We start from the raw sequence: 26,597 nt of genomic DNA, 5'->3' as shown, positions 1-26,597 counted from the left end.
TGAAAATTCAAGCTCCTTATCAGTAGAAGGACAACGGATTATGTGTGGTTAAGCACCTTCTAATAGTGTCGTCTTCATTTTAGTACAATTTGTAAATTAGGAGCAACGTCTCCATTCATATTACTATAAAACTGTACATGCTCAGCTTTTTAAGAAAGGAAATGCCACTTCATTAACACACTTGGGTTACCCCATCCTCATAGCTCCCCTTTGTGAACAATGGTTCGGGAGAAAGCTAGGTGGCATATTGACAAGGAATTAACAACTGGATATTTTAGCCAGTTTCAAGACAGCCAGCAACTTTTAATTAGATCTTGCCAGGCAGTGACAACGTTCAGGGAGGGGAGGGTCTTCTGGTTAAGTGGTTCTTATTTAGCATGCCTTTAAGGAACATGTTTGGAATGCCAAACAAGAGAACCAATACGAAACTGCCATTCTAGTTAACTTAAGTCTGTGGTGCATTCATGTGCAAGTGAAATTTTATCAGGTGTAGAATCAGCAAGTTAAGAGGCAGCAGAAAACATGTTAGGAGGGATTTGGGCCTGATTGCAGTGGCTCTTCTAATATGCACCTAGATTCAAGAAGCTGGTGTGAAAACACACTCCTGAACAAATAAAATCTTCCTCCATTTAAGAGATGAAATTACCTAGCCAGTAGTACAAATTAAAAAGTAGAATGACAATGAAGACTGCAGTCTCATCATTAATATTTCAACCTGATATCTGGCTTCAGTTAAAGCTGGGAACAGGTGGGTTAGAAGCAGGATTGAATCAGGAAACTTTTTTTTTGCTAAAAACCTACCTTGTGTTGACCCAAAATCATCCAATTAAAATTACTAACCTGACTTGGAAGTATACTGCTGTCCCATTAGTAGTCAAAATCCTAGAACACCCCCCCCTTTACAACATTTTGGGCAACTCCAAAGTAAGCAGACTGCAATGGCTAGAGAAGTTAGTTCACCACCACTACCTTCACGACAATAAATGCTAGCCAAATCTTAAGAATTAACTTTAAAAAAAACTGAGCCAGTAACTCAGATGAAAGGATTGATCAGAATTAAAACAATGGTCTTGCTCCACGTACACAGGTTGCAAACCCCTCTATAGACAGCACCATGCTGAAAAGGATCTCTAGTAGTCACAAACTGCTGCTCAAAGATTTGACAAGTTTGTGGGCAATCAATGCTTGGTTGGCTATGATGTGCAACATGACAAAAGCCTGATCTAAGCTGGTGGAATTGGGTTCTTGAGCCAGAGTTTGCCTACTGACAGTTTTTCTTTCTTTTCTTGCATTTTTCTTTAAGTATTTAAAACTTTTTTTTTCTCTCCTTACCTTCTGGAGGGAGCTCAGTCATGGAGGCAGCAGCACAGATAGCATCAGTTGGGGGCCGAGAGCAGGGGTTTTAGCGGCTGGGGCCCAGAGCAGCACTAGAGTGGGTCTCTGGCCAGGTGGTTATTGAGTACAGATGGCAGTTAGCAGCAAGATAGCAATGAGATTGAGAGATGGAGCCCAATGCGGGGGAGAGAGAGGGGATGGCAGTCAGCAGTGAGACAGCAGTGCAACAATGCAGGTGTCAAGCCCAGTGTGGATGAGTGTGTTCGGGAGAGCATGAGTGAGAGCACAAGAGAAAATATGGTGATCAGTTGAGAGACAGCAGTATGGAAATTGAGCCCTTATGGTAAGGCACAGTATGGAGCGACTGCAGGCCCATGGCTAAAACACTATACAGGTTGTTCTGCTATAACGTGCATTTCATTAATCTGAATTCACCATAACATGATAGGCAAACTGGGGACACAGTTTCTGAAGTGCAAACGTTTAATGCATGTGTTGGTTATAATGCAATTCTGACCCCATTAGTTTTAATGGTGCTGCTATTATGTGATTTTCCTATAACACGGGATTGCACAAGTACAGAACTATTGCATTATAGCAGAACAGGCTGTCCTGGTGAACTTTTATGCTTATTTCTTTATTTTTATACTTTTAACCAAAGATTCTGCATCTCAGTACCTTGCACCCTAAAATGGCACCGTGAACAGCTACATTATAAAACATTTCACTGTACTCCTGTATCTCTCTACTTGAGTCCACATGACAATAAATCCTAATTCTATTTCATTTATAGTTATTAATTAAAAATTCAAAGGTTAGTGAAGTTAAAATGAAAACCATATGGATTCAGTTCTGAATCACAAAGTAACAACTTAAGTATACCCAATTGCAAGGATCATAAACTATTAATACAAGGTTATACATACTCTGGATCAACAACTCCATGTTGGGGTGTTACTGTTAAGGAGTGCGCTGGCCAAGACATCTCAAAAGGCAAAGACCTAGGGGAATGATTTATAATCTGTACACGTCCAGTTTGCGCTGATCCATCTATAAATCATGCAAACAAAATTAGAACATCACCAATCATGATCATGAAAATCAAATTCCAAAGGTTTCACTGCTAACACCTGATAGCCACTCCCAGTAGCAGATATATATGGGTCTCTCTTGTGGCTTCACCTTGCATGGGGAGTTATGAGAATTTGTTTAGATTAGATTAGATTACTTACAGTGTGGAAACAGGCCCTTCGGCCCAACAAGTCCACACCGCCCCGCCGAAGCGCAACCCACCCATACCCCTACATTTACCCCTTACCTAACACTACGGGCAATTTAGCATGGCCAATTCACCTGACCTGCACATCTCTGGACTGTGGGAAGAAACCAGAGCACCCGGAGGAAACCCACGCAGACACGGGGAGGACGTGCAAACTCCACACAGTTAGTCGCCTGAAGCGGGAATATCTTACTGATTTGCTAGATTCTGTCCATGCTCCTACAAACATCAGTCTGTGGCACAAGTCAACCACATCAGTTCCCACTGACAACTTAAAGTGAAGTGATATTTTAGTTAACACTCAAGTGGAGCAGGAAAGGATGGATAAAGAAAATCAGCATATCAAGTGTATCATCTGTTTTCTGCTTGTCTAAGAGTACAAATATTTGCAGTATTTGGCTTTTGTCAAGGAGTTTTGTGGTGCTTTTCCATTTGCAATTTATCTAGAGGAAAGCATGTCCGAACATACCTAGTGCTTCTCATTTCCTACATCAACATAATAGAAACTGCAATGCAATGCTACTCACCAGCTGATGGCACAGTAAGAATTAAATATTCAGGCCGAATACTCCATGACAATTTTTGTTTAGGCGACTCCTTCAACATTTGATTAGAAGCATTCAAAGATAATGGAGAACCGTGTGGACCTCTCACTGGAAGAACATCTAATGATGTATTTGATGGATTCCTTTCTGTGCTTCCGAGTACGCTACAAAGTTATATTAGACAAATGTTATTCTAAGGTTTTTCCTTAAACTTGCCATCTGTTTCTTCTAAATAAAAAAGTTCAACATACTTTCTAGATAAAACATTTAAGAATATTCAAACATAAATCAAAAAGTTATTTCCCTCAGAATAGGAAGAGTAAATCATGCAATCAGTCAAGTGTGTTCTGCCATTCAACCAGTTAACCATTGATCTTGGAGTTCAACTTTTAACTCATTATGATTAGAATTTCAGTTTCATAAATAATGAAACTCATACATTAAAATCAAATTTAAATTTGTAAAATAATACTTATAAATACCTTTCTGATTCAACACTCATACTATGAGATGATGAAAATGAATCCAAAACTTCTGAATGAGTGATTTCAGTTGTAGAGCTTCCAGTAACAGAGAGTGTCACCTTTTTCAGATTTGCATAGAATATCTTGATGTCATTTGTTCTCTTTGGGATATCATAGACTATGAAAAGAAATCAAATAGTTGTAATATTTTATTTTGATAACTGATTGTGAAGTTAGTTTACTCAAAATAAGTAAATGATTTCCAAGTTAGATCATTAAACGGAATCTTTGCATTAGCGTTGACTATACTAAGAACATTAGGATACAAGTATGCCAAGGTCTAAACAACCATCACAAATTGAAAAAGAAAAAAAAAGGAAAGGCGTTCTGATCAAACTCATATCCATCCCAGTGTGTTTTCATCAGTGCCCATGCTGACAGAAGCCAACAGACCTCTTAGACCAGATTTAAATTAGCTAAGGTACTAGAAGTGTAGGTTTAGTTTTGAGGTATATTGGTTGTGAGGGGTTGAAGAGTGGCTCTGCAGCCGACAGAGAAGATTCAAGAACCAACCCAGCCATAAAGGATATAATGGAGATTAGTTTAGCAGCAGGTGGTGAGAAAACCAACATGTCAACCTGTCTCCTGTCTATGACTATATTGGTCGTACTGACTATCAGTAGAAATTCCTTCACACTGAGAATGCTGTCCAATGGTGTGTGGCACTACCAATTTATATATAGTATAAAAAGAGAGTTGGTGGCATAGTGGTAATGCAACTGTTTTGATCTCCTTACTTGAAGGGGATATACAGTACTGGAGGGAGTCCAGAGGTGGTTCACTAGGTTCATTCCACAATCGAGAGGGTTGACTTATGAAGATTCAATAGACAGGCACTATACTCATTGGAATTTAGAAGAACAGGGAGGGAGCTGATAGAAAGATATAAAGTTATGAAGGGAATAGATAAGATAGAAGCACAGACGCTGTTTCCACTGGCGGGTGAACTAGAACTAGGGGGCATACCCTCAAAATAAGGAGGAGCAGATTTCAGATTGAGTTGAGGAGATGCTTCTTCCCCAAAGGGTGGTGAATCTGTGGAATTCCCTGCCCAGTGAAGCAGCTAAGGTTGCCTCATTGAATATTTTTCAGGCAAAGACAGATTTCTGAACAGTAGAGGAATTAACAGCTATGGTCAGCAGGTTGTAAAGCGGGGCTTAGTCAGCCATGATCTTCTTGAATGGCAGAGCAAGCTCAACGGGCCAGATAAACCAACTCCTGCTCCTATTTCTTATGAACTAGTAATGCAGAATCCCAAGCTAATTTTTTTGGGAATCTGGGTTTCATTTCTAACAAGGCAGATGGTGAAATGTGATTTACCATAAGCTGGGACAAAAAGCTGATCTAATAGCAACCATGTAACAACTGTGAAATGTTGTCAAAGAAATGCCTGAATTATTAATATTAACAAAAGGAATTTTCTATCCTGACCTGATCTAGTGGGACTCCAGATCCAAATCAATGTGGATGAATTTTCACTACCTTCTGAAAAAGATCCAGCAAGCCACTCAGTTCAAGGGCAATGAGGGATGGTAATAAAGGCTGGCTGAGCCAGCCATACACACATCTTATGGATAATGAAAAAAATTTCAAACTGAGCTAGAAACTCAAAAGTGGGCATCTGCATGACACTCTGGGACATCAGCTTCAGTAGAATTATATTCGACCACAATTTGTAAAGTCATGAAATGGCATTGAGTGAAGGAAGGCATCTTACGAACTGCACCAGCCATATCTAGAAATTAGATGTCAATGTGGTGAAGCTATGACACTGGATTATTTACATATCAAACTGCAAGCTTAGGGAAACAACCACCAACCTCAACTCAGCTCAGTCCTGCCACATTCAGCTGTGAATGGTGGTGTGCAATTAAACAAGGTACTGACACAATGTAAACTTCACAACTTCAAGTTCATAGATTCAAAGAATCAGCAACAATCTTTTTTTCTGGATTAAACGGTTTATGGAAACGAAATGGTCAAGGAGAAACTGCTATAAAAAGGGAATTAAAAGCAACATGATCCCTGGGAAAAAAAAGTCGAAAGAACATAAACAAGCCATTTCCTGGGAGAGAGAGGTGATAACACTGCTGCCTAGTGACAAATGGGCAATTAAGACAGCCTGCAGAGAGAATATATCCTGAAGGGAATAATTGCAGATCAAGCGGTTTTAAAACAGACAACTAACACTGAACAATAACAAATGAACAGAGGAGCTACTTCTGATAAGGCAAGTTACAGAGGCAGTCTTGTAATCAATATTGGGGATGAAAGAATCTAGAGGAAATCAATAATGTCACACTATGGACATGAAACAGAGAAACTGTACAAAATTCAACAATAACTCAGTAGCAGAATGCCAAAGAACACGGCACAAGGATCAAACCCTGGATACTTCCAGAGACATTCACTGTTGGTGAGATTGTTGCTGGTTCCACCATTAATTAGTGAAGCTGAGTTACGGCTTAACGTGCTTACTTGAGGGTTGTTACTTTGGTTGGTACATGCAAAACATTTAAGCATTGCTTCAGTTCTTGATTACCTGTGAGATTTCTGAAAAAGCAGCAGAATTAAAAGGTAACTTGTGATCTATCCACGATAGTACAATGGAAAACCATGAGATCCTGGAGCACAAGTAGCCAAAAAATCTCTGTTCTGTCTATCAATGAGATCATTGGCTGAGTTGATAACCCTCAACTCCACCTTCCTGCCTTTAATCCTGATGCCCTTGCTGAATAAAACTATGAGAAAGTGAGGACTACAGATGCTGGAGATCAGAGTCAAAATGTGGGGTGCTGGAAAACCACAGCCGGTCAGGCAGCATTCAAAGAGCAGGAGAGTCAATGTTGCAAGCATTAGCTCTTCATCAGGATGCTGCCTGATAGGCTGTGCTTTTGCTGAACCACACTTTTTGATTCTGAATAAAACTGTCAGTCTCAGCCTGGAATATACGTAACCAGCTTGGACAGCCCACTCTTGTAAAATTCCATGATTACCTGTTCAGGGAAAAAAATTCCTCATCAAATTTAAATGGGTGACCCCTTAATCTGGGAGTATGCCGTATGGTCCTAATCTCTTGCATAAGGGACCACAATCTTTCCATATCTGTGCGAAGCTTCAAGAATCGTGTATGTTTCAAGAAGATCACCTCTTTTTTTTCTAAACTCCATTGAGTATAGATGCAACCAACTCAACTTCTCATATTAAAAAATTCCTCCATGCCTGGAATCAACCTAGTGAACCTTCTCTGTATTGTTTCCAATGCCACTACATCTTTCCTGAGATAAAGGGTCCAAAACGAGTCACAGCATTCTGGCTGTGGTCGATTGCTTTGTATAGTTTTTAGGAGCACTTCCCTATTTTAACAGTCCTTGGTCTTTGGAATAAAGGCCAATGTTCTATTTGCCCTCCCTATTACTCTTGCTGATCCTTGCATTACGACTCCAAAATCTGTGCTGCAGCTTTCTACAGCCTAATATTCCCTCCTTCCTGAAGTGCATAACCTCATACTTTCCTACATTACATTAAATTTGCTAAGTTTTTGCCCACTCACCCAAATTGTCTATATCCTTCTGTAGACTCAGGTCTTCTTCACCACTGGCTTTCCTATCTACTTCTGTGTCACCTCTTAATTTGGCAAGTGCACATTCACCTCCCTCATCCAAGACATTAAGATAAATTGGAATAGAATTATGGCCCCAGCACTGATCCCTATGGAATTGTATTAACTCCACAGGTTGCCATCTTGAAAGTACCCTCTTTATCCCAACTTTAGAACATAGAACATAGAACAGTAGAGGCCCTTCAGCCCTTGATGTTGTGCCAGCTTTTTATCCTACTCTAAGATTAGACTAACTCACATACCCTTCACTGTACGATTTTCCACTTACCTATCCAAGGGTCACTTAAATGTCCCTAATGTATCAGACTCAACTACCAGCACCCACCACTCTGCGTAAAGAACCTACCTCTAACATCTCCCCTGAACTCCTCCAATAAGTAGACAAGTATGGATAGAGGATTGGGAGAAAGTATGGGCTGCAGATAGAGATCAGAGTTGAGTGTGTTGCTGGAAAAGCACAGCAGGTCAGACAGCATACGAGGAGCAGGAGAAACGATGTTTCGGCCATAAGCCCTTCATCAGGAACGAGGCTTGTGGGCTGGGGCGCTAAGAGATAAATGGGGCGGGGGGGGGGGCTGAGAACATAAGAGCTGAGAATGCATCTACCTATTGTATTTTCAGTTACCAACACCCTCCCATTTATCTCTCAGCACCCTTGGCCCACAAGCCTCATTCCTGACGAAGGGCGTATGCCCAAAATGCCGATTCTTCTGCTTCTTGGATGCTGCCTGACCTGTTGTGTTTTTCCAGCAACACTCTACACTCTGGATAGAGGATTAGCCAATTAATACAAGAAAATTACTATTGCCAAATCTGTAAGGTTTTAATATTTTAAGAGTAACACTGACTGTGGTGCAGATCACTCTTTGGTTTGCCCAGGGTTAGAACATAATTCTTGGCATTCACTCAGCAGGATAGTGTACTGCCCTCAAAACCATGGTTTATCTTAAGTATGCTTATCAAATGTCTCTAGGAAACGCAAATATTAAATCTACTTGTTTCCCATTATCTTTCTCAAAACAGCAACAGTAAATTTGTCGAGCACGATATCCTTTTGATGAAGCCATGATTCTTTTTGTTTTTATTATACATTTCAAAATGTTCTGCTGTTACATCATATATCATACACACTACATAGTCCTGATGACAGGCATCAAGCTAACTGACCTCTAGTTACCCATTTTCTAATTCTCTCCCCTTTTTGCATAAGGGCGCAACATTGGTAGCTTTCCAACCTCCCAAGACCTTTCTCAAATCTAAGGCTTATTAGTAGATTACAACTAATGCATCCACCAAATCTGTAGCTAATAATTTTAAAATCCTATTTTGCAACCAGTCTGCTTCAGGGAAATTGTCAGTCTTTAGGGAAAAAGTACTCCGGAAATAAGACTAATGATGATTACTGTGCTTAATCTTTCTGCCCTACCCCATCAAATTGATTATTTAGTATGTATGCTCTCTGCCTGTTGTACATAATTTCTTGTGTACAACTTTTTAGCTTTTAGAATTCTCCAAATTCTCTGGTTTGCTACTAATCTTTGCCATTTTGTATATTTTGCTTTCAATTTGGTACTATCCTCAACTTCCTTAGTTAACCATTGTTAGTTTATTCCCCTCCTACAATAATATTGTTCATGGGGATGTTTCTTTGCTGTGAGTCATGCACAATTAAGCTTCTCTGGATGGACACCATCCAGGACAAAGCAGCACAAGCATGTACTCCAATCACTGATGCTCAGTAGCAGCAGTGTGCACTATGTGCAAGCTGCACTGCAGAAATTCAAAAGATCCTTAGTCAGCACCTTCCAAACCCACAACCACTTCCAGCTGGAAGGACAAGGGTAGCAGATACATGAGGACATACAAGTTCCCTTCCAAACCACTCATCATCTGAAAAGGATGGCGCTGGATAACTCTCCTTTTTGGATGCTTCCGGATATGCTATGCTTTTCCCAGTGGCACCCTTTTCGACTCCAATTCTCTAGCATCTGCAGTGCTTCCTTTCTCCTCCTTGCTCGGTGGGTCAACCTACAACATGTGGACTACAGTGGTTCAAGGTGGTAGCTCACCATCACCTTCTCAAGGGCAACTAGGGATGGGCAATAACAGCTAACAAGCTAGCCATGCCCATGTCCCACAAGTGAATACAAAAACAGAATAAGAGTGCGTTCAAATTTTTATTATCTTGGTGGGTAGTATGGTTGATTACATTAGATTAGTTTACTTACAGTCTGGACAGAGGCCCTTCGGCCCAACAAGTCCACACCGACCCTCCAAAGTGCACCCACCCAGACCCATTCCCCTACATTTACCCCTGCACCTAACACTACGGGCAATTTAGCACGACCAATTCACCTAACCTGCACATTTTTGGACTGTGGGAGGAAACCAGGGCACCTAGAGGAAACCCACGCAGACACGGGGAGAATGTGCAAACTCCACACAGTCAGTCACCCACCTGAGGGGGGAATTGAACCCTGGTGTCTGGCACTGTGAGGCAGCAGTGCTAACCACTGTGCCGCCCACTAATGATGTCAATAGAGGATGGAATTTCTCCTTCGAATGAGGGAATGCCAAGAGTTACGTTCTAACCCTGAACAAACCATGGAGTGATCTGTATCAGTCACTGTTACACTTAAAATATTAAAACCACAGGGATTTGGCAATAGGTAACTTATTAACTTGAAATATACTTCAACAGAGTCCACTTGGATTTGTGGAGGGGAAATTGAACTTGGCAAATCGGTTAATGGTTTTAGAGGTTATACGTTGAGGTAGCCTCTTTGAATTTTCAAAAACATTTGATAAGTTTATCAAAAACATTTTGATAAGACATAAGCAGGCAGTATTATCCATATTAAAGACCTAGACTAGTGTTCAGAGCTTAAATTCAACAAACCTTGGAAGTACCATGAACTGTCGGAACAGCAGTGCTCAACTTCGAAAGGACACACATCCCCACTGGAATGGATGTACACATAGTATATGGAACTTATTGCAGGGTGAGTGTTTAAGTGATAGACTTAGGAGGTTAAGAAGGAGCAATAGAAAAGACTAAATTGCAAAAGGGGTAAAGGAGTAGGTAGACCTAGTCAAATCACTAAAGGGCAACACAGGTTGAGAAAGTCATCAAGGTACATAGAATCCTGGGTATTAGAGGCATACAGTATGGAAGCAAGGAAGTTATGGCGAATCTTTAGGAAATAATGATTTGGACCCAAATGATTAGATTAGATCTTAGAATGGATTCCAGTCTGAAAAGCTTCAGTTATGTGGATAAATAACTCAAACCTGGGTGCATCTCCTTGCAAAGGAAAAAAGGTAACAGATTTAATACAATTGCTGAAAGCCTCGAGGGATCGGAACAGAACAGCTGGTGTTACAGAACTGTTCACATTGTTGGAAAGGGCAAGAACCTTGGAACCTTTTCAAGGTTCAAGGCAAGAGGAATCATAGAATCCCTACAGTGTGGAAGCAAGCCATTCAACCCAAGGAATCCACACTGATCCTCTGACTGCATCCCAGCAAGACCCACCCCTGTATTCCTGCATTTCTCATGGCCAACTCACCTAACCTGAATATTCCTGGACACTATGGGCAATTTAGCATAACCAATCTACCTAACCTGCACATCTTTGGTCTCTGGGATGAAACTGAAGCATCCAGAGGAAATCCACACAGACACAGGAAGAACATGTGTGGATTGGAAAAGTAGATTCCAAGGCAAGAGCGTAATTGATATGTGGAACTTGTTCAAGGAGCAACTATTGAGAGTGTCCTTGATAAGTACGTACCTACCAGGCAGGGAGGAAAGAGTCGTGTGAGGGAGCCGTGGTTTAATAAGGAGTTGGAATCCCTTGTTAAATGGAAGAGGGCGACCTTTGTAAAGATGAGGAGTGAAGGTTCAATAGGGGCGATTGAGAGTTATAAGGTAGCCCGGAAGGACCTGAAGAGAGAGCTAACAGCAGCAAGGAGGGGACATGAAAGGTCCTTAGTTGGTAGGATTAGGGAAAACCCCAAGGCTTTCTATAGGTATGTTAGGAATAAAAGAATGACTAGGGAAGGAATAGGTCCAATCAAGGATCTTAATGGGAAGTTGCGTGTGGAGGCTAAAGAGATTGGGGAGGCACTGAATGAATACTTTTCGTCAGTATTCACTCAGGAACAGGACATTGTTGTCGATATGAATACCGAGGCACGAATAAGTAGAATGGATGGCTTTGAGATATGTAGAGAAGAGGTGTTGGAAATCCTGGCAAGGGTGAAAATAGATAAGTCCCCTGGGCCTGATGGCATTTATCCTAGGATTCTCTGGGAAGCAAGGGAGGAGATTGCAGAGCCATTGGCCTTGATTTTTGTGTCCTCTTTGTCTACAGGAGTAGTGCCAGAGGACTGGAGGCTAGCAAACGTGGTTCCCTTGTTCAAGAAGGGGAGTAGGGATAATCCTAGTAACTATAGGCCAGTGAGTCTCACTTCTGTTGTGGGCAAAGTCTTAGAGAGAATTGTAAGGGATAGGATTTATGCACATCTGGATAAGAATGATGTGATCAAGGATAGTCAGCATGGTTTTGTGAAGGGCAGGTCGTGCCTCACAAACCTTATTGAATTCTTTGAGAAGGTGACTAAGGAGGTAGATGAGGGGAAAGCGGTAGATGTGGTATATATGGATTTTAGTAAGGCGTTTGATAAGGTCCCCCATGGTAGGCTACTGCAGAAAATACAGAGATATGGCATTGAGGGTGAGTTGGAGGTTTGGATTAGGAATTGGCTGGCTGGAAGAAGACAGAGGGTAGTAGTTGATGGCAAAGGTTCATCTTGGAGTGCCATCACGAGCGGTGTTCCGCAAGGATCTGTTTTGGGACCATTGCTGTTTGTCATTTTTATAAATGACCTGGAGGAAGGGTTAGAAGGTTGGGTGAGCAAGTTTGCGGATGATATGAAAGTCGGAGGAGTTGTAGACAGTGAGAAAGGATATGGCAGGTTACAGCGGGATATAGAGAAGCTGCAGAGCTGGGCAGAAAGGTGGCAAATGGAGTTCAATGTAGCTAAGTGTGAGGTGATTCACTTTGGTAAGAGTAATAAAAAGATGGATTACTGGGCTAATGGTAGACTACTTGGTAGTGTGGAAGAGCAGAGGGATCTTGGTGTCCATGTACACAGATCTCTGAAAGTTGCCACCCAGGTAAATAGTGCTGTGAAGAAGGCATATGGCGTACTGGCTTTTATTGGTAGAGGAATTGAGTTCCGGAGTCCTGAGGTCAGGCTGCAGTTGTATAAGACTCTGGTGCGGCCGCATCTGGAATATTGTGTGCAGTTTTGGTCGCCATACTATAGGAAGGATGTGGAGGCACTGGAACGGGTGCAGAGGAAGTTTACCAGGATGTTGCCTGGTATGGTAGGAAGATCCTATGAGGAAAGGCTGAGGCACTTGGGGTTGTTTTCATTGGAGAAAAGAAGGTTTAGGGGTGACTTGATAGAGGTGTACAAGATGATTAGGGGGTTAGATAGGGTTGACAGTGAGAACCTTTTTCCACGTATGGAGTCAGCTATTACAAGGGGGCATAGCTTTAAATTAAGGGGGGGTAGATATAGGACTGATGTTAGGGGTAGGTTCTTCACTCAGCGAGTTGTAAGATCATGGAATGCCCTGCCAATAGCAGTAGTGGACTCTCCCTCTTTATGGGTATTTAAGCGGGCATTGGATAGGTATATGGAGGATAGTGGGTTAGTGTAGGTTAGGTGGGCTTTGATCGGCGCAACATCGAGGGCCGAAGGACCTGTACTGCGCTGTATTCTTCTATGTTCTATGTTCTAACATGTAAACTCCACACAGTCACCCAAGGCTGGAATCGAACTGGCTCCCTGATGCTGAGGCAGCAGTGCAGCCACAGCTGTGTTGCACTAAATCAGAGGTGACGAGAAACTTTTCTAAGCAAATATGATCATGACTTGGAATACAATGCATGAAAATGGGACGGATGCAGATTCAATCATGGCTTTTAGAGGGGAATTGGATAATTATCAGAGGACAAAAGAAATTGCAAGAGCATAAACTAAAGATAGAGGAGTGGGACAAGCTTATTTGTAATTGCAGACAGCCAGGGACAGAACAATACTCAGTATTGTATGAAGTAACAACTAAACCTAATTAGGAGACATGGGATCGGGGTATGGTATTAGCACAATTTGAGGACTAAATTTACAAAAAGGAACATGAATGTTAAGTGTTGGAGAAACTCAGCAGATCTGGAAACATCTCAGGTGAGAGGAAGAGTAAACATTCAACTCTGATAATGGATCTTCAAAGAATCTATTGCCATTGAATATATTTCTTTAGCACTGATTTTATTTTAGATCTTTGGCATCCAGAATAATTTGTTGTTAAACGATTGGAACAAATAGAATTCGTGTGTGTTGTCAGAAATTTCTAATTCTGCAAGGCTCAGTACTCATCTATTTATAATCTGATTGATTTAAGAGCAGCGATCAACTGCCTGATTGTACTATATCCAGATCTATTGATTCAAACATGATCGAGTGGAGAGAGAGATAGAAAGAATTTGTTAGGAACCTTCAAACAGACAGACAGGTTTGGTGAATCATATATATTAAGAAATTTTACATTATTCGCTTTGATAAGAGAAATATAAATGCAGAATAACTTTAAAAGGCTACAGACTGGTACTATGTTCAGAGGGACCTGAATGTCCTGATCAATGAACTGCAGCAAGTTAACATGCAAGTACAGCAAACACTTAAACAAGCAAATAACATTTACAGCTTTTCTTACAAGGGTTTTTATACTAGAATATTCCAGAATCTTTTTTCTTTACTGCCACCCACCCCTTTATAATCAGGTGTTGGAAAAGCTACACTTGCCTAGGGTTAAGTAGGTTTGGTCTCCTTAACGAAAGGAAAAAGGTATACATGTCTGCAAAGGACTGCAGCAAAGCTCAAATCAGACTGATTTCTGGGATGGGAAATCATCCAATGAGAGAGAGGAGACCAAGCCCTAGCACTTAGAACAATGAGATGTAGACTTTGCACCCAACATTTATTGCTTATTCCTAACTGTGCTTGGGAAGATGATGGTATTAAATGAAAGGAAATTGACAGGATGGATGCTGGGATCAAAGTTTTTTTTGACTCTATAATTTAGAATGACAGCCACAGGGTAAGGGGTTAGTGATTCAGGAATGGATGTTGTAAAACTTTGGAATTCTCAACACCCTAGGGAAGAACATGCTCCGGGGTTGAAATACTCGAGATAAAAGTGGACAGTATATTTTTCCCTGAATATTAAGTGCCAAGGAATATTGGCATTTAATGAGAAAGAGTCTAAGTACAAGTTCAACCAATAACTTATTCAATGGCAGAGTAGGCTCAAAAAGAGGCATCAGGCCCATTTCTGCTCCTCTGTCTCAATCTTACTTACTGAAGTCTTCAACATGGTCTGAAAAGATTTTGGTCTAGCAGGATTCATCAGGATCCCTAGCATTCCTTGGCTCTGCTACATACCTCAACCAATGTCTGGTGTAAAAATTTGTTGCAACTGACAATATTTATTTTTACGGAACCCAATATTATCTGAGCTCGAAGTTCCTTTCAAATGTTATCATGTAGTCAAGACTACAGTATTTAGTACAGTACAGTCCATTAAATTGAAAAATCTGCATATTAAATAATTAATTAATAAACAAGCAATTAATACCTTTCTCTAATATCAACTCTTCACCAGGAAATGTTTGATTGAAATTCATCTTTCGAAGTGGACTGTCATTGCAAACTAGTTGCTTAGGGGTATGTCGATTCCGGCTAAGAGCCCTAAGGTAATGAGTTAGAGAGGGGTAGAAAAGAAAAGACAAAAGGGAAGTCATTTAGGTTCATAACCAAAATAACAAATATCTGCAAAACAATTGCCCTAATTTAGTATATTTGCATTTTAAGCTTAAAATTGCTATTAAATTATTTTTACATTAAGGATACTATTGAACAAAGCACATTGTTAGGGGAGCAAAACACTTCCAAGAAATACAGTTAATAAATGAGGTTGTTTTCAGTTTGCTGTAACTTCAAACTCAAAACAACCTGGCCTCACACACAATCAATCTAGGGTACAAGTAGACTGGTCCCTCAAATACACTCTGCCATTTAATAATGGTATGATGATTTCTCGCTATCCCCAATAACCTTTATCCATTGCTTCCAAAAATTAGCCACCTTCATCTTTAAAATGTTCAAACATATCCTTCTTCAAAAAAGCAATGGAAGCAGAGCTCTAGAGACTTGCCCCATTAAAGAAGGAAGATTTTGCCTTATAAGTACCTTCAATTTGTAAACCTTTCATTAAAGTGGCTTCCACGTCCAGATATTCCTACAAGATAAAGCATCCTCATCAACTCTACCCAGTGAGGAACGCTCAGTATCTTACATTTTTCAATTAAGTCTCCAGGACAATAAAGTCCAGCAGATAAAAGACCAAACCTATCCAACCCTGCCTCATAAGAATCTGTCCATTCCAGTATTAGTCCAGTAAAACATTCTCTGAACTGCTTCCAACACAATTTACATCCTTCCTTACATGACCTCAGATGTGGTCTCACCAAGGCTCCAAATAATGGAGCACAGTTTTTTATTCAATTCTCATTGCCATAAATTATAACACTGTATTAACTTCCCTATTATTTGCTGTACCCATAGACTAGCCTTTTGTAATTCATACACTAGCAAATCCAGATCCCTGTGCATTTAGATAAAAAGCTTCTTTAAAAAAAAATGCTTCCTTCCAAGATGGACAAATTTCACATTTTCCCACATATATTCCATTTTCTGGAATCCTGTCTACTCACTTAACCAAGTTATTTTTCTTTGTAGGCACATTATGTCCTCTTCACAACTCACTTTCTTACCTAGTTTTGTCTCATCAGCAAACTTAGGAACTGCACCTTAGCTTCTTAAAAAGCACATTCTAAAAGGTTGAAGCTCAGCACTGATCCCATGGCATACTACCTGTTACCACTTGGCAGCCAGAAGACCCATTTAAATCCTTGTTTCCTTTTAGATGACTTGAGGTCAGGCTCTGCGGTGCAGTAGACAGCATATTGGACTCCATCTATGCTAGCAAGTTACCTTCTCCATCATGAGTATTTTCCACAATATTGTGCAATCAATCCTTCCAAATGAACATTGTGTGGGGCTTGAGGAAATCCTGCAGGTTGTGGTATTCTGATGCATCTGCTGCCCTTGCACTTTGAGGTAGAGGTCACATTTTGGAAGGTGATCTCAAATGGACCTAGATGAGCTGCAGCAATACACAGCATAGATGACATTCACTGCCACCACTGCACATAGATGGGGAAGGAAGTGAATGCTGAAGGTGATGGACTGGGTACCAATCAAGTAGACCACTACATCCTGTGCAGTGTTGAGCTACTGTGTTGCTCGAGGGCCAGCTAGCCAGCTAAATCAAGAGTATTCCATCACATTCCTGAGTTGTTTTGCAGATGGGAGACAGGAGGCAAGATATTAACTGTAGAATACTTAGACTTTGACATGTCCTCATAACGACAATTCCTGTGGTACCACTTCCCTGGGTGATTCTAATTTTCCTGAGCTCCTCCCTCCTTTCATATACAGTTATTTGTGGGATGTTATTTATATTCCCTTTGGTGAAGTCTTAAATTTTAAAAAAACTACTCAATTCATCCATTATTGCCTTGGTTTCCTTTAATTCTTCCAGGACCAACATGCTCTTCAACTTCCGAAAATACTTGGAAAATTATACATTGAAACGCTTACTATCTAAACAAAGAAAACTGGAGAAAGAATAGGTCATTCAGCCCTTCAACTATGATCATATTGAATGGCAGAGCAGGCTTGATCATTCTACTCAGTAAAAAGGCATCAATGTGGACTTCAACAGTTTCCTCATTTCCCTTCCCCCACCTCACCCTAGTTCTAAACTGCCAGCTCAGTAACTGTCCCCATGACTTGTCCGGACTTGTCCTACCTGCCTATCTTCTTTTCCACCTATCCACTCCACCCTCTCCTCCTTGACCTATCACCTTCATCCCGTCCCCCACTCACCCATTGTAATCTATGCTACTTTCTCCCCACCCCCACCCTCCTCTAGCTTATCTCTCCACGCTTCAGGCTCACTGCCTTTATTCCTGATGAAGGGCTTTTGCCAGAAACATCGATTTCGAAGCTACTTGGATGTTGCCTGAACTGCTGTGCTCTTCCAGCACCACTAATCTATTCTACTCAGTACTGTATTCCCACTTTCTCAATGCCCTTTAGCTCCTTTCACTCTAAGAACTATATTTAACTCATACTCGAAAATATTTAATGCTTTTATCTTTATATGTATTTCTATATTCCTAGCTAAATTTCATCCAAACTCTTTGCCATTGTTTTTGCTCTTTATTCTGTCTAACCTTCTGACCTGCCACTCATCTGACATCATTTTTTAAAAAAAATATATTATTTTGATTAGTAGCTATGGATAGTGGGTCCACCCCTTAGGCCTCTTGCCCACTTTAGAATGAATCTATTCAGTGTAGTTTCAGCTATCTCTTTAAATGTCTGCCACTTATGCCTATTGAACTATCCTTTAACCCAATTTACCAGTTAACCGCAGTTAGCTCTGTTTTCATGCTTAATAACTGCGCTTCTCCAAGTTTAATTACTCATTCTTCTCTCCCTCAAACTACATGTCGAAGTCAATCGTATTATGATCACTGCTACTTAGCAGCACATTCACAGAATTCCTTAGCTAATGCAATCAGATCTCTCAAGGTCAAATCTGGCACAGGCTGTTCTGATTGTTTGAGATTGGATCCAAAACTGTTCTAAGAAACACACTGAACTCTTCATCCAGGCCACTTTTGGCCATCTGATTTTTCTGTACAGATGCCCTGTACAATTCAATATGTATCAACCATGTCTCTGTAATGGCCAGATTGTACTTTTTTTAAAATTTTCACTCTTAGGTTTATTTCAAATGCTATATGCACACAGATGGAATCTTTGGTTTTATCCTTTTATTTTTGTGATCTGTTGATTTAGTTTTAAATCTTCACTCTCTACCACTTCTCACTGTCAGTTCATCATTCCCCATATGATAATGCAAACATTACATTTGCGCATCATTCAGCCTAAAAAAAAACACTATCGTGATTTAATCAGTCATTTAATATTGGGGAAATGGGCATTACTTACATCCTATTGAGAAACAATTAGAACTTTTGAATTAATTTGGTCTCTTTTGGCTGACTCTGTCTGTACTTTAAGCCCAAAAACCATTGTATATCAGTCAGTGGACACACAGAATAGAATTCTAGATGAAACTTCTTGATTGTAGGTCAGATTCACAAATACCAAATATCATTGAAACTACTATCACAGACTTTTTCTAACTTGTCACAAGCATAAGGAAACAACCAACTAAATATACTGCTTAAATTGAAAAAACATTTAGACATGTATAGGTATATTGAAATTGTAAAATCTCACATACCTTCTTAGTTGCTGCCTTGCCACCTCATCTCCCCAAAAGAAACAAATTCTACAAAGCAATGTTGGATCCGTTTTACAGTTTCGGTATTCTCTTAAATTGGACTGGCAGGTCACAGTAATTGTCTGAAGAAAAAAAAAATACATACAGGCACATCAAAACCAAAAGATATGCAACATTAATAAAAAAACAATTTCCTTCATATTGGCAACATATGATTAAACCTAGAATTACTGACCAGTTCATGCATCTATGGAAAGAGACCATAGTTAATGCTTCAAGTTAAAATCTAAAAACAAATTATTGCAGTTTTAAGTGTGCCCATGGAATATGGGCATTGCCCATATGCAGCTATGCAACTATTGTCTAATTGCCCAGAGAGCAGCTAAGTCTCAACCACCGTGGATCTGGAATCATTTGTAGTCTTGGCCAGGTAAGGATGCCAGATTTCATTCTTGGATTTAAAAAAAAGGAGGACATTAGTGAACCAGATGGATTTAAAAAAAAACATTTTCAGTAGTTACATGGTAACCATTAGTTTTCTTTTTTCCAGATTTTTATTAAAATTTCACCACCTACCATGGGATTCAAATCCACACCCTCTGAACATTAGCCTGAGATTCTGGATTACTAGTCCATTGACATTACCACTATTTCTGTTCTTTACTTAAAAATAGGAAGAGTTGGTAGCAGAGGAAAGAACAAAAAAAAAGAGTTGTTGCTGACAAGGGTGGTGCTGCCTTTTGTCTGCCAAATTAATCTCCATTTGTAGAGAAAATGCAACTCTAGTACTTATCAAGTCAACCTGGACCAGACCAGATCAATAAACATGATACCTGCCAACAAACAAAGCGCCATCCACTAAGCTAGTTACTGACATTTCCTTTGGAGATTTTACTCTCTACTACTTACCACCTCTCATTCCATTCCCACCTTTGAGGTCCATTTACAGGACTTTCCATGCTAATCCCACTATTTGAGCTATTCCTGCACTCCAGGACCAACTCTCTTGTTTGTTTCCCACCCCCATACGACTGTATACCACTTCGCCCCAAATAATCATCCAATGCTTTCTTGAACTCTTACAACTGAACTTGCTTTTGCTACATCGTCAAGCATTGCATTCACTGGGATTACCCACATCCTTGCTTTGTTTGCACATCACTTTAAATCAGTACCTCTTGTTCTGGGATTGTCCAGAGAACCTTTTTTGACCAAGGCTATATGTTGGGAGTTCCAGTGTTTAGGCGGCACCTCCTACTCCAGGGAAGACTGAAAAATTATGGCAGGTGCCCTCACAATTTCATTTTTCTTAGATGCACCTCATCTGGTTTCAGCGCCTTGTCAACTATCTAAAGACTTCATCCTTATTAATTTTTGCTCCCTCTCAATGACAGTTTCCTCCTCTGAAATCCATGCTATGGACAACATCTTCCTATTTGGTAAAGACAGATGCAAAGTATTCATTTAACACTTCAGGCATACCCCAGCTCTATGTAGAAAATTTCTTTTTTGGCCTCTGATCAGCCCCAATCCTCCTATAACCACTCTTACTATTTATATGCCTACGGATGACGACTTTGGGATTGCCATTTATGTTAACTGTTGGTCTTTTCTGTTTCTCTTTGCTGCTATTATTTGCATTTCTCACCTACCCTCTAAACTGTATTCTTGTTAGTTTTCAATTGTATTTTCCATCTTAATCCTGACATAAGCACACCTTTTCTTCTTAATGCTAATTTCTACCTCCTTCAGCATTCATGGAACAGTGGATTCATTCTGTCCAACCTTTTCCATTAGAGGGAATGTATCTTGACTGTACACAAACCATTTGCACCTTGAAGGTAACCGATTGTACAGGTCATTTCTTCACAACATTTTCTTCTTATTCCAAATCAATCCTGTTTAGCTCTGCTTTTGCCCCTTTAATCAAACTTATTTCTAAGTCCAAATTAATTCTTGAGACTATAGCAAGTATGGTGCATATTAGCCTAATAAATCACTATTTATCTAGTATTTCACAAGCTAAACTTGACTAAGACATGTAAACTGTCTTTATTTGTCTGTATAATCTTAACCATATATGAGAGTACTCAATACTTTTCTGGCCATTACTGTCTTCATTGTTTTCCTTTAGTCATGTTATGCCTTCAGCAGGAAACAATGCTCTGAATGAGCTGACCGAAAAAAGTATTAGCCATGCAGAAAAATTACTAACTTCATCCAAGATGATTGAAGCTCAGACCTTTCTGCAGTCAAATATGAACAGTCAAGTCCTTGCATGGAGGCCATCCAAAGCAGCCAAAATTCAAGTAATAAGACAGAATACAGCTAAAACTATTTCAGTAAAGTTTTAAGGGCTAAGATTGAAGGTTGAACTTTAAAAAGCATGCACAGCTGTAAGATAATGTTTACAGTATGAAAGAAAATTTCCCTCTTTCAGCTAGTTGTACATTCATATACAAAGGGAACTCCTTCTATCCATAATGTAAATTCCTCAAAAACAGGCTGCTTCTAATTTTGATACTGAAGTCAAGCAATCCTCTTTCAAATGATGATGCTTGTGCTCAACAGTTTTAGCACAACTGTAAAGACAGAATTGAAATATATCTATATTGTCAGCATACAAGAATTTAAAGGTTCTAAAATCAGTATCAATTGTGCCAGTTCAAAACCATCAAAAGTATAAAATATGAAAAATAAAGTACTGGATAAAAAAAAGTTTCCAAAATAAAAGCCTTAAATCACAATTAGGATTGTGTGTTACAGTCTGAGAGAGCCTGCATTTTTAGGGTAACTTGGCATCTGCAATGCTACAGTTACCTGCCCAAATAGCTAAAAGAAAACAATTATACTGAAAATCATTGCAACTATCTGGGATAGTCAGCAGTTAACCAAACTTCTTATCATTAGATATAGGATCAAATTACAGTTGAGAGTAAGTTCAAAAGCTCAAATAAATTTGAAGAGCTATCCCCTGAAGTTTTGAAAACAAAAAAAAAAGAGAAACAATTACGATCCCCCTTCAAGTACTGAATGGATGAATTCCAGTTGTATGCCTTACATTTATCACACTCTGAAAAAGTCACTGGACTCAACATTACCTCTGCTTTCTCTCCAGATACTACTGGAAATTTGTGTGTTTCAGATTTTCAGCACCTGTAGTTAGCTTTATTTAAAATTGTTTTTGTGAAAACTCGACAGTGACCTCATTAGTTACATGAATTACAACTTATAGTAAAGAACAACCTTCTTAATTCATAACTACCTTACCTCTTGAGTCCGTTCCTTGAGAACAAATTGTGCTGGAGAAACATGTACAGCATTGGTGGTCATAAAAGTAGTCATTTGTAAATCTGAGAAACAAGCTGCCTGAACATATGCAGCCCGAGAGCCTGTATTTCTCATACGGAAAGTTAGTTGGGTCACTTTGTCAGGTGTAATACCATTTAAATTCATTACATAACCATCCGATTGTTTATCAACATCTTCCAATATAATGTTACTTGTTCCTCCATAGCCTGAAAGCGGAATCTGGAAAACAGTTTTTAAAAATATTATAATGTTTTAGATAGCTTGGATACAAAGCACAATCAAATTTCAACTTATCACTTACTGAATCAGCTGTACAATTGCAATGTTGTCCTTTTTGTGCCACATGATATAATGCAGACAAAGTTATGATTCAAAAAGGTCATTTACTAAGCTCAAGTTACAATTCAGTAATTCAAAGCAGCTTAGCGAACTGTTACAATTATTGCTTTGTTCACATACACTAACATACTTATTTCTAGTTCATGCTGCTTCTTTTAAAATCCTCAGCAAAATGAGTTCAGAAATGGATTAAAGTAGAGTTGCTAAAGAGGTGACCAAGATTACGGTCAATACCACTCACTAGAGGATCAAATTGACGATGAAAATAAATTCATAGTTACAGTTTTAAGAACTATTAAACTATTCCTCCGCAACATTGATGACTGCATCGGCTCCATCCCATGCTCCCGCAAGGTGGTTGAACAGTTCATAAACTTCACCAACACATTCCATCCCGACCTTAAATTCACCGGAACCATCTCTGACACCTCCCTCCACTTTCTGGACCTTGCCATCTCCATTAATGACAACTGACATTTTTTTTTTTACAAACCCACCGACTCCCATAGTGGCCTGGAGTACACCTCTTCCCACCCTACCTCAGGCAAAAATGCCACCCCTGTATTCCCAATTCCTCCACCGTATCTGCTCCCAGGAGGACTAGTTCCACCACAGAACACACCAGATGGCCTCCTTCTTTAGAGACCGCAATTTCCCTTCCCACATGGTTGAAGATGCCCTCCAACGCATCTCATCCACATTCCACATCTCCGCCCTCAAACTTCACCCCTAGAACCATAACAAGGGCAGAACCCCCCGGTCCTCACTTACCATCCTACAAACCTTCACATAAACTGCATCATCCGATGACATTTGCACAACCTCCAAACAGACCCCACCAGAGTATATTTCCCTCCCACCGCTTTCCGCAAAGACCGTTCCCTCCCCCGACTACCTGGTCAGGTCCATGCCTCCAACAACCCATCCACCCGTCCTGGCACCTTCCCTTGCCAATGCAGGAATTGCAAAACCTGTGCCCACACCACCTCCCTCACCTCCATCCAAGGCCCCAAAGGAGCCTTCCACAGCCAAAGTTTCAAATGCACATCCAACAACGTCATTTATTGTATCCATTGCTCCTGATGCTCTCCTTTACATTGGGGAGACCAGCCGCCTCCTCACAGAGCGCTTTACGGAACATCTCTGGGACACCCGCACCAATCAACCCCACTGCCCCATGGCCCAACATTTCAACTCCCTTCAGAGGACATGCAGGTCCTGCGCCTCCTCACCGCCACTCCCTCACCACCCGATGCCTGGAGGAAGAATGCCTCATCTTCTGCTTCGGAACACTTCAACTCCAGGGCATCAGCAGTTTCCTCATTTCCCCTCCCCCCACCTTACCCCAGTTCCTAACTTCCAGCTCAGCACAGTCCTCATGACCTGTCCTACCTGCTAATCTCTCTTCCCACCTATCCACTCCCCCCAATCTCTGACCTATCACCTTCATCCCCACCTCCATCCACCCATTGTACTCTTTGCTACCTTCTCCCCAGCTCCCTGCCTCCATTCCAGATTAAGGGCTTTTGCCCGAAACATCGATTTTCTTGCTCCCTGGATGCTGCGTGACCTGCTGTGCTTTTCCAGCACCACTCTAATCTAAACTATTAAATAGAACTCAACAATATTGCATTAACATCTCATTATAGGGAAAGGTTTCTACAGCTTCTCTTCCTGATCATTCACAAAGAAAAACATTTTGTGAGGTCACTTTGCAGCTTGTAGGTAAAATACAGTAAGATGACACATTAGAGGTATTGGTATGCTATGCCATTTAAAAGATCAAGGAAATGTCTCTAGTTTTACTGCGTTGAGTAGTATTTTCACCTCTTTCAAGGTCAAGATCTTGTGGGGGTTTGACAGCTTTCCACATGCAGTTTTCAATGACCTTGAAGGGAAACTAATTAAAAGGCAACATGCATCTTTCAAATGGAAAGGCCAAATTTAAGTGGCAGAACAGATCTGTTTTACAACATTAATTACAATTTATTTCAAGCAAACAATCATATACATACAGTGAATTTTACTCCTGGTTGACCTGAACGCATTCCAGATTGCTTAATTTCAAGCCTTGCCAACATGCAAGCAACCCTTGTAGGTGCAAACAAAAGATGAACACAGACATCTTCTTTCGGGCAAACCATCAACTCCCGACTACCACTTCGTCTTTCTTCAGGACCAAAAGTGCTCTGTAACTATAAAGGTTAGTTAGTTATTAAAATTTTGATTTCAAAAATTAGAGAATGCCTTGACTAATAGCAAGTTTTGAGAAGATTTGTAGCTCAGGTAGAAGTTCTGGATGTAGGTTTGCTCGCTGAGCTAGGAGGTTCATTTTCAAACATTCGTCACCAGGTAACATCTTCAGTGAGCCTCCGAATGAAAGCCCACTTTCTATTTATAGGTTTGAGTTTCCTTGGGTTGATGATGTCATTTCCTGTTCTTTTTCTCAGGGGTGGCAAATGGCATCCAAATCAATGGGTTTGTTAATAGAGTTCCAGTTGGAATACCATGCTTCTAGGCATTCTCGCGCGCATCTCTATTTGGCTTGTCCTAGAATGGATGTGTTGTTCCAGATGAAGTGGTGTGCTTCCTCATCTGTATGTAAGAATACTAGTGAGAGTGGGTCATGTCTTTTTGTGGCTAGTTGATGTTCATGCATCCTGGTGGCTAGTTTTCTGCCTGTCCAATGTAGTATTTGTTACCAGTTCTTGCAAGTTATTTTGTGAGCGACATTAGTATAATTCCTATAACACCTATGCAATGTATCCAATGTACCCAATGAACACAGTCTGCCGATTTCTGAATAACAAACCTGAACAAGCAGACAAAACACATCCAGAAACCCTAGCCACTCTCCCCTACATCAAAGGCATCTTGGAAATGATCTGCCAGACTACTCAGACCCCTTGGCATCATGGTAGCCCACAAACCCACCAACACAAACAGCAGCTAATGAACTTGAAAGACCCTATACAGACAACAAGCAAAATACCTTGCAAGAACTGTGACAAACACTGCATTGGGCAAACAGGCAGAAAGCTAGCCACCAGGATACATGAACATCAACTAGCCACAAGATGACATGACCCTCTCTCACTAATATCCTTACATACAGATAATGAAGGACACTACTTCGACTGTAACAACACATCCATCCTAGGACAAACCAAACAGAGACACACGAGAATTCCTAGATGCATGGCATTCCAACTGGAACTCTATCAACGTTCAGTGACTTGGATCACATTTATCCCTCCCTGAGGGAAAGGACAGGAAATGGCATCACCATAAGAAATGACATCACCACAGGAAATGACATCACCAACCCAAGAAAAAAACAAACATAAAGATAGAAAACGGGCTACACCATCAGTGCTTCATTTGGAGACTCACTTAAAGATGTTACCTAGTATGGTGATGAAACATCTGAAAACAAACATTCCAGCTCAACAAGCAAACCTACATCTAAGTGCCTTGACTAATATTTTCTAAATTACAGGACGACTGCTGAATCTGTGGAATAGTTTTTTATAATTTCAATTACCCACAATTTACTGCAGCTCGAACATATTACAGGGAACGTTCCAAAACCAGGGGGCTGCCCAGAAGGTAAATTTCCCATTTAAATGAATAGGTTTACTCCTATCTAAGGTCTCAGGCTTTCACGGTAGGTCTTGGAACACATCCACTACAGGTACAGGGGAACTACTGTACAAACAAATCAAAAATATATTAGGATTTCTATTAAGTCACAAAATATACCTTTTAAAAGTCATTGCAAAATCAAGTGTTCAAATGTTAAGAAACTAGGCTGCTTTTATAGCAACATCGATTGCTTGCTCCAACATATTTATTAATAAAACCAAACCAATGGAGAACACTTAAACTGTGAGGCAGTCTTTGATCAGCCTGCATTAATTTCCGCAATTTCGGATAATAAATTGCAATTCTACCAGTCATTGCTTCCACTCTGCAAATGGGTAAACTTTTAAAAGCAAAGATCAGTGTTGCACTGGGAAGATGATGGCATAACTGAAAACAGCCATAGCGCAGTGATTCAGAAACTCAGACTAAACGTCCTGAAGACATGAATTCAAATCCCTTTGAGACAACTGGTGGAAGT

General features: G+C 40.3%; 1 protein-coding gene across 5 annotated transcripts in view; it reads right to left on the bottom strand.

Moving 5' to 3' along the window:
* The window catches only part of cep192 (centrosomal protein 192), a 190,073-nt gene that overhangs the window by 37,348 nt on the left and 126,128 nt on the right, over positions 1 to 26,597 (bottom strand). For all 5 annotated transcript variants that reach the window (XM_072569797.1, XM_072569801.1, XM_072569799.1 and 2 more), the window contains 7 exons: positions 24,490 to 24,669; positions 22,094 to 22,354; positions 18,824 to 18,945; positions 15,017 to 15,129; positions 3,642 to 3,801; positions 3,142 to 3,323; positions 2,262 to 2,385 (listed from right to left, as the gene is read on the bottom strand). In XM_072569797.1, the coding sequence (XP_072425898.1) occupies positions 2,262 to 2,385; positions 3,142 to 3,323; positions 3,642 to 3,801; positions 15,017 to 15,129; positions 18,824 to 18,945; positions 22,094 to 22,354; positions 24,490 to 24,669 (1,142 nt within the window). The remainder of the gene's footprint in view (positions 1 to 2,261; positions 2,386 to 3,141; positions 3,324 to 3,641; positions 3,802 to 15,016; positions 15,130 to 18,823; positions 18,946 to 22,093; positions 22,355 to 24,489; positions 24,670 to 26,597) is intronic.

This window comes from Chiloscyllium punctatum, chromosome 5, assembly GCF_047496795.1.
Source record: "Chiloscyllium punctatum isolate Juve2018m chromosome 5, sChiPun1.3, whole genome shotgun sequence".
Taxonomy (NCBI): domain Eukaryota; kingdom Metazoa; phylum Chordata; class Chondrichthyes; order Orectolobiformes; family Hemiscylliidae; genus Chiloscyllium; species Chiloscyllium punctatum.
Note: the sequence above shows the minus strand (reverse complement) of the source record. Positions and strands in the feature narration are given on the sequence as shown.